This window comes from Gallinula chloropus (assembly GCF_964237585.1).
Source record: "Gallinula chloropus genome assembly, chromosome: 1".
NCBI lineage: Eukaryota > Metazoa > Chordata > Aves > Gruiformes > Rallidae > Gallinula > Gallinula chloropus.
This window is the reverse complement of record NC_140085.1, coordinates 183,138,768-183,151,424: the sequence shown is the minus strand read 5'-3', so window position 1 is coordinate 183,151,424 and position 12,657 is coordinate 183,138,768. Positions and strand designations below refer to the sequence as shown.

The window sequence follows — 12,657 nt, the reverse complement described above, 5'->3', positions numbered from 1 at the left end:
CTGTACAACTAACCACACACTGTGTTTTACTGTTTCCTTCGCACTGCGTTCCCTAAATTGTTCTTTCCTCCGTCCAGTTCCAAGATCTCCCAACTCCCTTCTCTCACCACCACACACAGTGGTCTCACCTCTTCCTGTCATTTCCTTCCTACCCTGTGTCTATGCCCTGACATCTTTAAGATCCCCATGCCAATCAGATGTCTATACCGCAGCCGCACACAGAGCACCAGGCACAGCTTATTTCCATTTCCTCCCCTCACTTCTGCTACAAGACAAACCACTCACCCCATCAGTGTGTTACACTCTTGGGGAGAGGAGCTGGGCTGTGGCCACCGAAGTGCTCCACACCTTTAGCCTACCCCACCAACCATCAGTCCTGTGCTTCTCATCCTGTGTGTCCTCCTTTCTTTCTCTGTTCAGCAACCACACCACCTTACTACCATCTTACATCAGGAAATACTGTTTCACTGTGAGGGCCACCAAGCACTGGCACTGATTGCCCAGGCAGTATTCATCCTTGGTCCTGGGAAACCAGCTCTAGGTGGCCCTGCTTGAGCAGGGTGAACCAGAAGACCTTCAAAGGTCCCCTCCCACCTCAACCATTTCATGACACGTGCCTACTGGTTTTAAGTAGCACTAATACCATGCAGGGAGAGGATTAACACCTCATTTTAAAAGAAAAATATAAAAAATCCTGGAGTGCTGGGCCTGCGGTAGACAAGTAATAAAGCTCCATACATCCTTTACTTCCTTTGCTTTGGAGCTTCATGATTCTCCTGCCTTCTCCCACCCAACAAGAAACTTCAACAAATCCCACAACAGTAGGAAAATGTGCTGTCTTTAAATGGCTGGGCACTAAGCATGCTGGTGCAACAGTTTGCAAGTCATACACCAAAACATGCAGATGAAAGCTTGCAGAGGTGTTTGTCGAGAGGTGCCTGAGGGATATTTACTGTTTTAGAACAAGAAACCATCCAAATGTAAGAGGTTATATGGTGCATTTTTCAGAGTACATTTTGTTTTCAGGGAACAAAATCACCCTTTATGGTTACAGCACATCAAACAGGGAATTCCACTGAACTGTCCATTTTTGGAAAATACTTCATTTTTACATATTGCCAAAATAAGCCTTTCTCTTCACCTGCATTCTTTGACTTAGAATTGACTTGCATTTACCATACTTAAAAAGACTGCACTAAATAAATCTACAGCTTTAAATGCTGCATTTCTCTCGACTTTATCCTGAATTAGATCAATGTTTGAAACCAGCAACTGAGAAGGTTCCTATGCCACTTAAAATGGATCGATACTAAATTACCTTTTTGACCTTGACTGTTCCAGTTCCTGTCTCTTCCTTACCCTGCTCGCTTCTTCTGTCTGAAATGTCTCTGCTTTTTTTCCCAATGTCTGCCTGCATCTCAGACATCAGTGTGATGGAACGCCATGTGGATTTAACCTAGATTTCTCTCAAGGCTATTTTCCCAAGCGGTGATGGCTCCTTCACCCAAGAGATCTCATTAGCATGCACATATGCACCACTGAGCCTCAGAATTTAATAACTCTATTCCCAGTTCAGCCACAGATGGTATGTCATCTCAAGCAAGTTACAAAAAACGTGTCTCAGTTTCTCTCAGAAGTAATATCTAGCATCACAGAAACCACTTGGGTAGTCTCTAGTCCAACCTCTTTCTCAAAATGAAGTCACACCCCCCCAGTCATTGCATTTTCAGGCTAAACAAGCCCCACTCCCTTGGCCACTCTTCACAGGGCATGTGCTCCAGCCCCTGACCATCATGGTGGCCCCTGCAGATATCCCACCAGTCTCTCAATATCTTTGCTATGAGCCATCAGCAACACCAGTGACTCGTACACAGCTGACTGTCCACCAGGAGCCCTGGTTCTTTCTCAGGCAAAGCAAATTCCCAGCCAGGTGGTTCCCAGCCTGTCCTGATGGAGGGGAGAGTCTGTTCCAGGCATTTGTTGTTTCTGAAACTCATGAGGCTTTGCTCAGCCTGTCAGGGTCCATCTGAATGGCAGCCCTGTCCTCAAAAGAAAACATACCTTACTAATACGTGCATGAGGGAATGAGATGCATAATACCTGTCCAGCAAGCAAAGTTCCCTGAGTGGAAGCCATTCTACATGCAAATACAGAATGGCATTTAATTGTAGCACTTAGGAGTATCAGTGCAGAAGAACCGACCTTGAAAGGCTTACATCTGATTACCTTCTCTTTCTAGAAGAAATTGTTGTAACAACCAGAAGAGCTTCACTGCAATTAGAGTACTGAGAGCCCCAAGTGGAGCACACGCTCCAGTGCCCAGCACCTGGCTGCACCACAACCTGCAGAAGCAGGGGCAGCGTTCAAACACCTCACTGGGCAGCATGAGAACTTCCCAAAACTGCAAACCTTAGGCAAGACAATTCACCCCACTGTGCAACAGGAGAAAAGCCACATTCAGCCCCCCTCTCTGTAAAGGGTCCTGCATTTTCAGATGTGCAAATGCAAGGGATTTCCATGTAGACTGTATCTTTTCAAATAAACAAATAACTAGACGTTCATGATTCAGCAATCATTTAAGATCCACCCCCAGAGATCACCACCCCCTCCCCACACCATCTCCCCAGCATACTCTTTTTCCACATTCCACTGTCTGATTCTACCCTCAGAACAGCAGGAAGCTGCCATCTCAACCCTAGGAGGAAGAAAACCACAAATTATCCAAGGATCTGCATTCAAGGAACTCTACTCTTAAAATGCCTGTGGGTTTTATTTTTATGTGTGTAAATATACATACACACACACACATATAAAAATATACATAGCATATACTTAATAATACATAAACTTTATAAAAATATTTGTATACACACACAGGCTGACACTATTTTTTTCCCCATGTGCTCTATACTAATGGTTGGGCTCATACTACTTGGCCCTTCTGCTCATGGTACCTTTAGTAAGCTTGTTGCACAAAGGACCCACGGCTTGTAGGGGCTGCACCGATCACTCAGAGAGGTGCTGGAGTCTCTGGGTATGTCCGTTGTGGTCCAAACCCTAAGCCACGTGATGTCTGCTGCAAAACCATTTCTGACTTCATTGCAGAGCTCAATCTTATTAATTATCTCATTCCTTTGGTTTACCACATCTGTAAAATTAGGACAGATATCTGAGTTTTATAAATTAGCATGCTTTTCATCTGTAGATTCAAAGTAATCTCCACTGAGGATAAAAAGCAGTACATAAATAGCAAGAAAATTAAGGTTGTGTTATTCCTATGGATCAGGAGACTAAAACCAGATAATGCTAACCTTTGTCAATCATTGCATAAATGGGTGGGGAGGGAAAAGAAATAATCTAGGCACTACCTAACAGAACACACCATTACTTATCCCAGCTGTAGTTCTTATGTTTTAAATATGTCATAATGGTTTTTTGGAAGCACAGAATAAAGAATATTTTAAATGACCAGGACTGAAAAATGCCGCATTTGCTTTGAAGGCATTTCCTGAGGGTCACAAAGAGAACTACTTCCCTTGCATGTAAGCTATCTGGAGCCTGTAGCTAGTGGCTACTGGATAGAAAACAGTATATTGCTGAAAAATATTCCAAAATTGCAACTGCAGAAGGGTTAACAGAAAACATCACTGGAGGTAAGCACGCTTAACATTCTTATACCCCCCCTTCAAATGGCCATTAGTGTCCAAATTTATTAAATTGTTGGTAAGGGAAAAAAATAGGAAAAAAACCCATAACAAAGAAAACTGATTTATTTGAGTCTGGATGCAAGTGTTAGTTTACATTGCCATGGTAAACATTCATTAAAATACTTAAAAGGAAAAAATATACACATTACATTTTCAAATTAAAACTTTTCTTGAAATAGACACTGGTATGTTGGATTAAATATTCATTATAACGGAAGGCGTCTAAACCATTTCCCTTGAAAACATTGTTGGCTCCCAAGTTCATTTCTTCAAATGTTTGTTTTTACAGGAAACATCTTGATCCACATCATCTTGATCCACATCTTCAGAAATGAACTAATTTAACTTCAGCTTTCCCCACTGAACAGCACTTTTGGTTCCAACAGCCTCTCTTTTAAATGTTGGGTTTTTTTTCATACCACTATGCCATGTTAATACCCAAACTAGTTTCTTGAAGCTTATCAGAAAGAGTACTGCAGCCCAGAAAGAAAGAGATGAATGAAAGAGAAATATTTATGGCATTAGCTACAACTATACATTGCTGCGCAGGGTAGTTTTTCTGGATACTGCACTATATAGAGCTTCATCTAATTACAGATTTTGCATATGACAATGCTAAGTAGGAAAAAAATGTTCTCCAAATGCATTTTTAGGTTAAGAGGCCTCAGCCAAGTAGATGTGTATTAATCTGAAGAGAAACTACCTAGAACTACGTCAAGTATTTGCATTGTCTCTATGCTCATCCCTGCACTGAGTTTATATAATGTACAGACATGACCTCTTGCTCAGCCAGCCAAAAACGTAAATGATACAAACAACTGACAAAGCAGTTATCACAAAGGTCTGGTAGAATACATCCTGTTTGAAATATTAAATATCATTCTTCTGGGAAATGGTTGTATTTCTCAACCAAAGCTTTGTGTTTTGTTATTCAGGTCAGGAAGTGATGAGAAGCAGAAAAAGAACTGAGGTATGGACCACCGACAGAACTCCTCTGTCCCACAGGTTCACTGCCGACTCTGGGGACATGGGGGTGGCACCACCTCTTCCAGATCACTTTTCCACCTTTCTAACCTCTAACTCCAAGTTCCTCAACAAACTTCAAAATAGAGAGAGAGAGAGATTCTCAGAGGAGCACCAGAAACTCTTAGCATTGTTCTCTCAATTGCTGGCAACCGCTACAGAATAGCTTTAGGAGCCAAACGTCTCAAGACCACAGGGATCTTATTTGCAGGAAGCTGCAGTACTTAACCAGTAGCACAGATTCACCATGCAAAAGGATGCAGGGGATGACATCAGCCACAAGGCTTCTTTTCTTAGGAAGAACAACCCCTGCCACACATTTCATTTACGTAAACTCGTAAACTCGATTTCCCTGAATTCATGCTCACAGGTAACCATAATGCCAAGCAAGTAACAGAATTCTGGGTACCCTTTGTACCTGAAACTGGAGGGTTTTCATCTGAGGTTTGGTGTTTTTTTGTTAAAATGTTAGCTGAGTCAGGGAGAGTACAGGGGAGAGAATTTACTCTGCTGGGATTTTTTTTTTTACTTCTGCTCCTCTTTTAAATGATCATGCCTTAATCCAGAATGCTCTGACAGACAGCAGAAGCTGGTTGGTTTGATGACCTACTTGCATCACAGAAAATACAGGAAAATACAAAGACTGCTCTTTCCCCAGTGGTGACTGGTGAAAGGCCTATAGAAAATCTGCCTGGAGGAAGGCTACAAAGTGAATAAGGCAGCTCCTCCAAGAAAAAAGAAACCAAGAAAAACCAAAACAACTCCAAAACATCGATCTACAGACATGTCCCACAAAGTAGGAAAACCTGCTTTCCTCACAGCAAAACAACAAGCAAATGACTATTTATTAGTCTGTATGCTAACATATATGGCCTGTAAATATGCTCTGTAGTATTTATATTCACACGCACAGAGTATTGCAACTGTGAAGCTAATGCCTTTATTTCAGAAGCTTCTAACACCAATTATACAAAACCTAAAGGTTTTCCTACATGGTAAAACAGCACTCCTTAGCTGCTCAACAGCATTTCCCAGGTAGACCCTCTTCACTCTGTGTTAAAAGGGCCTATTTTAATATGCTTTAAAAATAAATATTGGTTTTAAGAGTGAGGAGTAATAATGTTCTCGTAAGTAACAAATATAGAAAGGTGCTGCTTTTAAAATTTTTAACATTTACACTCTCACATTCAACTTCCTGCAAACACAGCTACGATACATTATGTGTGAATCCACAGCTTCTGCACACAAAACTGTACGTGGTAAAGATGGGCTGAGTTGAGTGCCCCAAGGAAAACAAAAATAGAAAACAAAAATAAAAGGCTGCCACGTGCCCCAGCAGAAGGGGGCAACTGCCTGAGAGGTACTGAGGGACCAAAGAGCTTTGGGAAGGACCTAAATCTATTGAATGGACTGTTTAAAGAGTCTGAAGACTTCAGCTATGCTTGGAACCATCCTTGGCTCTCCGAAGATCTATTGAAGGAAGAAATGCTAAAATACCACACACTGTTTGTTGGGAAACTGGGTAATAAAATACCCTATTGTACTGACAATGAGCCAAGTGGAAAATTACATGAGGCCTGAGAAGCTTCACTATGGGTATTACGTATTTTGGCCAAGAACTACTGAACAGAAGCATCATCCCAACAGCAGTAGTCATAATAACAGCAGCAGCAGGTTGTAACTGTTGCCACTAAGTATGGAGCCACTTTCACAACACACGCCAACCCTGACAGGTGATTTACGCAAACAGGATTAGCACTCTTGATTTTTAAACTCCTTTTTAATTAGCATACACCAGTGCATAAGACCATTACCCACTACAAGCACTTTCTTAAAGCAGCTGTTGCCATGATACCTCCCGACTCTTCTGACTCTTCTTGCATCTTCCTCTCCTTCCTTCCCCCATTCACTTCCTATTGGCATCTGCATCAGAGGTTACTGAGCAAGTTTTAGTGAGATCAGAGTATTTCTGTGACACATCATCAGAATGTTTTGGGTGCAAACACTCTTTAGTAAGTCCTAGGAAGACTGTCTACTTAGGAGCAACAGTAGTCCTGTGATGGCAGACAAGAGCAGCATCCTTCATGACACCAGGATGGGGAAAGCAGCAGAATTGAGACTGTCGAAGACCCAGCCCAAAAGCTTGTTCCATGTTATCTTCCGACCATTTCAGGGTATTTTTCTTTATTACTTAATATCAACTGGTTTATTAACAGTATCTCTTGCTCAGATCTTGGAAATTCTTGGTAACAGAACTCTGAATGTGCAATCCTGTTGATCCTCTTCCATTCTTAAGCATTTCCATTTACTTCTAAGTCCAGAATGCCTCCCAGGACTTTCTTCATAAAAGCTTCATTAAAATGTTGTAATATTTTTCATGTTCTCACTTGTGATCCAGATCTAGTTATTGTCCTACAAAGTCTGTAAAGATACTGGAGAGGGGAAAACGACTGTCCCATATATGCTCTTTTGGAGACATGTCCTTTTTTCAGTTTACCAGAATTCACTCTTCTATATGCCTTCTCACATTGCCTTCAGAAACCACTCTTGAAGCTAAGGGCTTCCCAGCAACGAAGTAATACGAACAATGCATTTGTCAGATAAGGTTTATTTTTCCTGTTCCTTCCAAGGAACTGCAAAGGCAGCAGGAGTTCTTTGTGGAAGGGGGGGAAAGATTTGTTTCTAATGCATTTATATTAGAGAAGGCAAAGTTGTAAGTGCGTATCTTGCACTTACCTGAAAGGTATCAAGTTTTACAACAGCCCTCAGTTCCCATATTCTTAATGATGCATGGACTGCATGGACTTTTCTACTAAAACTAAGGATGATGCTATAGCACTCTGGTCTTGTGTTGTTTATGCCCTAAAGACAAGCTCAAAAAAAGCTTGTTCAAGAGAATTTTGAACACTGGTTAAGTGTAGGTCTGCAGTTCTGCTGAGGAAAAGATGGAAATGTGTCAAGGAGAATGTCAAAGGCTTGATGTCCCTTAAGAGCACTAATTTGCTTGCAGAATTTTCATCTGTACAGGACATCCGCTCCTTGCATACTATTTTAGGACTGTTTTAAGCCTTGTTCAGGCTTGTTCATCCCCTGATAACCGTGCAACAACTTCTAAGTCACTAGTATGAGACCAGACCACCTTTTGACCTGGTTAATAAATATTTCTAAGTCTCATTTCTAGGCAAGGAAAGCAATACTAAGACCTGGGCAAAGTTAAGACAGATCCTGTATCTCATCCTCAGCTGAACGAATTTACAGCTTTACATTAAGGAAATCATAGTCAAATAACACACTTCCGTCAGTATCTGGACAGGGTCTGGAGGATTTGCTCCCCAGTGTACAATTAGCCAGATGTATTTTGTTTGTTTAGCAGTAGGAAGGACAAGCCCAAACTGGTAGGCTATCTGGAAACAAACACCATCCAGGGTAGATCTGTATTCCAAGGTAGCATGAAAAAACCTGTTTTCCGGAACCTGTAGTTTATGCCCTGCTCGTATGCTCGGTTCAAACTGATCACCAAATCTGTGGGGCAGGAAACTTCACACCTTAAACTGGGCTGGGGGAATCCAGTATCTTGCCGAGAAGGGCACTCCTGCTAAGGAACAACTAGTCACGCAGATCACCTAACGGATTTCCCGTAATTGCAGGCAATTTGAGAAACAATAGCCTCATATGCGGTGGCACACTGTTCTACAGATTTAAATACTTTGGCCCAAGTTTTATAAACACAGTATGTTCAGAAGAAGCGTGAAATTACCACTCGCTGTACCAGGATGATGTCACTAGAAAACATCTTGTGGTCCCCTTTCTCTCCGAAATGACAGTGGGTTCTGCTGGTGAAGAACCTGCCCCCACCAAAATCCTACACCGGGGTGCAACTGCAAGCTGAGAATTCAATAGAGGCTGCTGCCTTCCCAGGTAGAATTACATCACAAAGGTTTAGGAAATTCACGAACACCGTCTCCTGTGCAGATCCAACCCGGTAGTCCAGAGAGAGCCCCGACACACAAAAGATGGTGAAACCAACCGAACCCAGCAAAGCACGCTGCTTACGTGCAGCTGGCCACTGCTCAAGTTCTCATTCTCTTTTCACAGAGCCCAGAGCAAATTACGCTAGCCCTAATTAAAAACTGGCTTCGACTACAGGAGCACAGAAATTGCAACCAAAACCTTTTATACTCTGGGCCGTTTTGCACTTCATAAACTTTAAAAGCTGCTGCCGTTCTGCTCTTTGTTGCTGTTGGGAGACGCGGAGGGAAGGCGACTGCCTCTGGGGCCTGGGTGCTGTTTTGGGGCGGGGGGAGAGGCAGCTCTTTGTTTCTTTATTTAAACCAGTCCAAGTTTCAAGGCGAAGTTCGCTGCAACACACAGTTACCAGGCTCTGCAAACAACACTGCGGCACAAGCCCGGCCGAATCTCGGACTTCCCCCTGGCCAAGCGCTCCTTGCCCTGAAGCGCTTCAGGTTTGCGAGCTGGCGAGCAGCTTGCCGGGCTCACCCGTGCGGCCGGAGGGGATGAAACGCGGGGCGAAGACCAGACGCGATCCAGCCTTATCCACACAAGCCAATTTCCACGACCGCCCCGAACACACCCCGAAGGGACGCCCCGACCTCCCCACCGCGGGCAGCGGCCGGGGGACGGGCCGGCGGAGCGGGGCGGGGGAGCCGGGGCTCGGCACCGCCGTCCCGTGCCCGCGCCCCCCGCCCAACCGCGGTGGGCCGGTGAGAGGCAGCCAGCCCCTCGCCGGGCCGGTCCCTCAGCTCGCCGCGACTCGCGGGTCCGGACGGGACGCCAGAAAGAAGACGAAAAGCGCCTTAAAAGCCGAGTTGGATGCGGTCCAAGCGCTGTCGGGCTCAAAGAAAATAATGAAAACCAAACCACCGCAAAAATCCCCCAAAAGTAGGGGGAAGCGAGGCTTTACAGCCCGTTCTCCTGTCAGCCATTTTAGAAGCGTGAGGAGGGGAGGGCGGCGGGGCACACCGCTGCGCAGCTTTCCCGGCTGGCCCGCCCGTGGTTTATCGCTGCGGGGTGCGGGGGGAAGAGCATATAAAGAATAAAATCGTCCCCAGCGAGTTTCTCCCTCCCCTTGGCAGCAGCTCGCCGGCCAGCCCAGCCCAGCCGAGCCGAGCGGAGCCCCCTGCAGCCGCGCAGCCGGGCTGGCCCAGCGGTTCGGTCGCCGGATCCCCACCTTGGCGTCCGGCGGCAGGATCAGCACCTGGCTGTTGTCCTCTTCCTTCTTCGCCGCTTCCTTCTGCGCCAGGGCAGAGTTAAACGACACCTTCACCATGGCCGATCCCGAACGCCCCGCACGCAAGAGAGAGAGGACGCGAAGAAAACCAGGCCGGCGGAGCTTCGAATGCTGCCTCCTGCCCTGTAGCCCCCCCGCCCTTCGCTGCCGCCGCGACTGCCACCCCCGTCCCTTGTCAGGCGGAGGAGGAGGAGGAGAGGCGGGCCGCGGCCTGCGGCGGGGCGGGGAGAGGAGGAGGTGGTGCCTGACAGGGCGGGCGGGTATGGGGGGAGGTGGGGGCGGTGGGGTTTCGCCCTCCGCCCTCCCGGCCCGGCCCGGCGGGGTGTGATGAGGGGGTCGCGGGGTGGGGCTGGTTTCCCCGCAGTTCACCTCTTCGGCGGCCAAGGGCTGCGTGCTCCGTGGGCCCACCTTTCTGCCGGTGCCTGGCCGTAGCCCCGGGCGGCATCGCCTGCAGCGGCCGGGTGCCCCCAGCCTGGCCTGGGAGGGGGGCCCCGCGGGGACAAGCCTGTCCCCATCGGCCCCGGGCCTGGCTCCTCTGCGTTCCCTTCGGGGCTGGCCCGCACCTTGCCTCGGGCGCGGCGGCGGCGGCGGCCTGGTTGGGGCCGTGGCACGCTGCTGGCTCTGCTCGTGGCTTGTGGCTTTGTGTGGGGCTGCCACCTTCCCCGGAGGGCCGGGGGTGACACATGCAGTGGGGTTCACCTGGTGCAGTGTCTGCGCTTCTCGGGTTGCCATTTTAATTAGGTATTGAAAGAAGATTTATGGGTGGGAAGAATTTACAGTGGGGAAGAAAATCCACGAAATGCTATATAAGCGGTGTGAAGGTGAAGCCCACCGGCTGTTAAATCCCTTGGGAAGGATACAAGGAGTACTGGGAAGAGGAGGCCCACCTTCCTCTCTGACATGGAGGGTGTAAGAGTGAACCCAGCCATTGGAGTAAGGTGCTCTGCCGTAAATCTGTGCAATGTGTGCAGTCGTGTTGTAGGTTTCTGCTCTAGAAAGGATTTCGTGTTGGTGACTCACCTGGGTAGAGCTGATTTCCTAGCAAAAGCTTGGCAGAATAATGTTGGTGTCACTGTCGGTAAGATACCTGGCAAGCAAAATGCAGTCCTTGAGCTCAGCAGGCACTCTGCTGCTGACTTCGGTGAAATCTGGCCTTTTTCCCTAGGGCATTAAATGGCATGTCAACTGAATTGTCCTTATGCTATGTGCCCGTGTCCTTTAAAATTTTGAACCTAAAATGGCTGACAGATAAATTAACCGGGTTTGTGCTATCATCCCAGACTATTCTCACTCAAAGGTCTATGGATAATTTGAGGATTTTTTTTTTTTTCTAATGTAAAATCCACGAAGCAAACCGTTGATAATTTGATGTGATCTCAAAACAGCTGATGGTACAGCTTGTACCCAAGACTGCGAATCGCCCCAGGTATTCCAAGAATTCAGTCTAACTACCTTAAAATTCAACAGCGATTAACTGAACAATTTGCAAATATTTCACTAAAGTATAAAAAGTCATGGGTGCCAAGGAAGACAGAATACAGAGATTTCTCCAGGCACTTTCTGACCATATTTGGTATGATCCCAGAGGTTTTGCTTTAGTAGGAACTTTCATAAAAAGTATTTGAGCATTCTACATGAAAACCATGGAGTACTTTATTAAAGGCTATCATAAACTGCTGGTTCCTAGGCTACTACGATGCATTATTTAATGTTTTGTGTAAGTGGGACTTTATTGAGAAAAGTGCTGGGTGACACCTCTGCTCCCATTTCAGTGGGAATCTGTGGAGGGTCTTTGTGTACTCAGGACAATATTTAGCATACAAAGGCTGCAGTTCAGAGCTTTGCTTTGCTTTGTTCTCCCTAATGACATCTTCAGGTACTCCTCACAGAAAGACAGGTATGCAAAAGACAGTCAAGGCTAAGGCATGACATTTTATTGTCTGTGTTAGAGTCTATCTAACTCTTTCCCCAGGCAGAATACACTCTTATCTTTCCAGATCAAATATACTCTGTCTGCTTCTTGAATCATGTTTACAAATCATGGCAGCTTACCACAGCAGGATTAGAGAAGCACCCTTATGGTGTTGCCACTTCTGACCTTTTGATTAGCCAGAATTTAGGATATTTGGGGTTTTGTCTAGTAGAGAACAGGGTAAGAATAAAGTATGAGGAGAACCTCTCAGCTTACTGTGCTTTGCTTCTCCATGCTTGCTTTCAGGCTGTGGTTTCACACGCAGCTGACTGATTGGATGGTTCCATTCCTCTAAAAGGAAATCTTGCCTCATCTTCTTCCTCCTCTTGCCCTTCATCAGTCTTTGCACTTGTCTCAGTCTTTGTACTCCCCTCCTTCTACCAGCAATCCCACCCAGTGCCTGTGTTATGTGTACGACCCATGCACACCTTAACTTTTCTGCTGGGCTGGTGAGTTGTATCAGTTCAGTGAGACAGAAGGACCAGCACCAGCATAAACAGTGGGTCTGTGAGGCCAGGAACAGGGAGGAGGAGGGGGGAAGTGGGAGGGAAGGCCTCTGCATAGATAAAAGTATTAATTCAGCACATCACATCTGTCAAAACCACAGCCTCGTTTTTTCTCAGGCAAGTAGGTGCATCTCAGTTTCTATCTGGATGACTTTCTCACTCTCTCTCACGCCACTGCCCCTCCTCTCTCACACACAAGGC

At 46.0% G+C, this 12,657-nt stretch overlaps 1 protein-coding gene across 3 annotated transcripts in view; it reads right to left on the bottom strand.

The window, feature by feature from the left end:
• ITM2B (integral membrane protein 2B) overlaps positions 1-10,150 on the bottom strand; it is a 28,213-nt gene extending 18,063 nt beyond the window's left edge. For all 3 annotated transcript variants that reach the window (XM_084278999.1, XM_084279000.1, XM_084279001.1), the window contains exon 1: positions 9,919-10,150. In XM_084278999.1, coding sequence (XP_084135125.1) covers positions 9,919-10,017 — 99 coding nt within the window. In that variant the 5' untranslated portion in view covers positions 10,018-10,150. The remainder of the gene's footprint in view (positions 1-9,918) is intronic.
• Between the last annotated feature and the right edge of the window lie 2,507 nt (positions 10,151-12,657).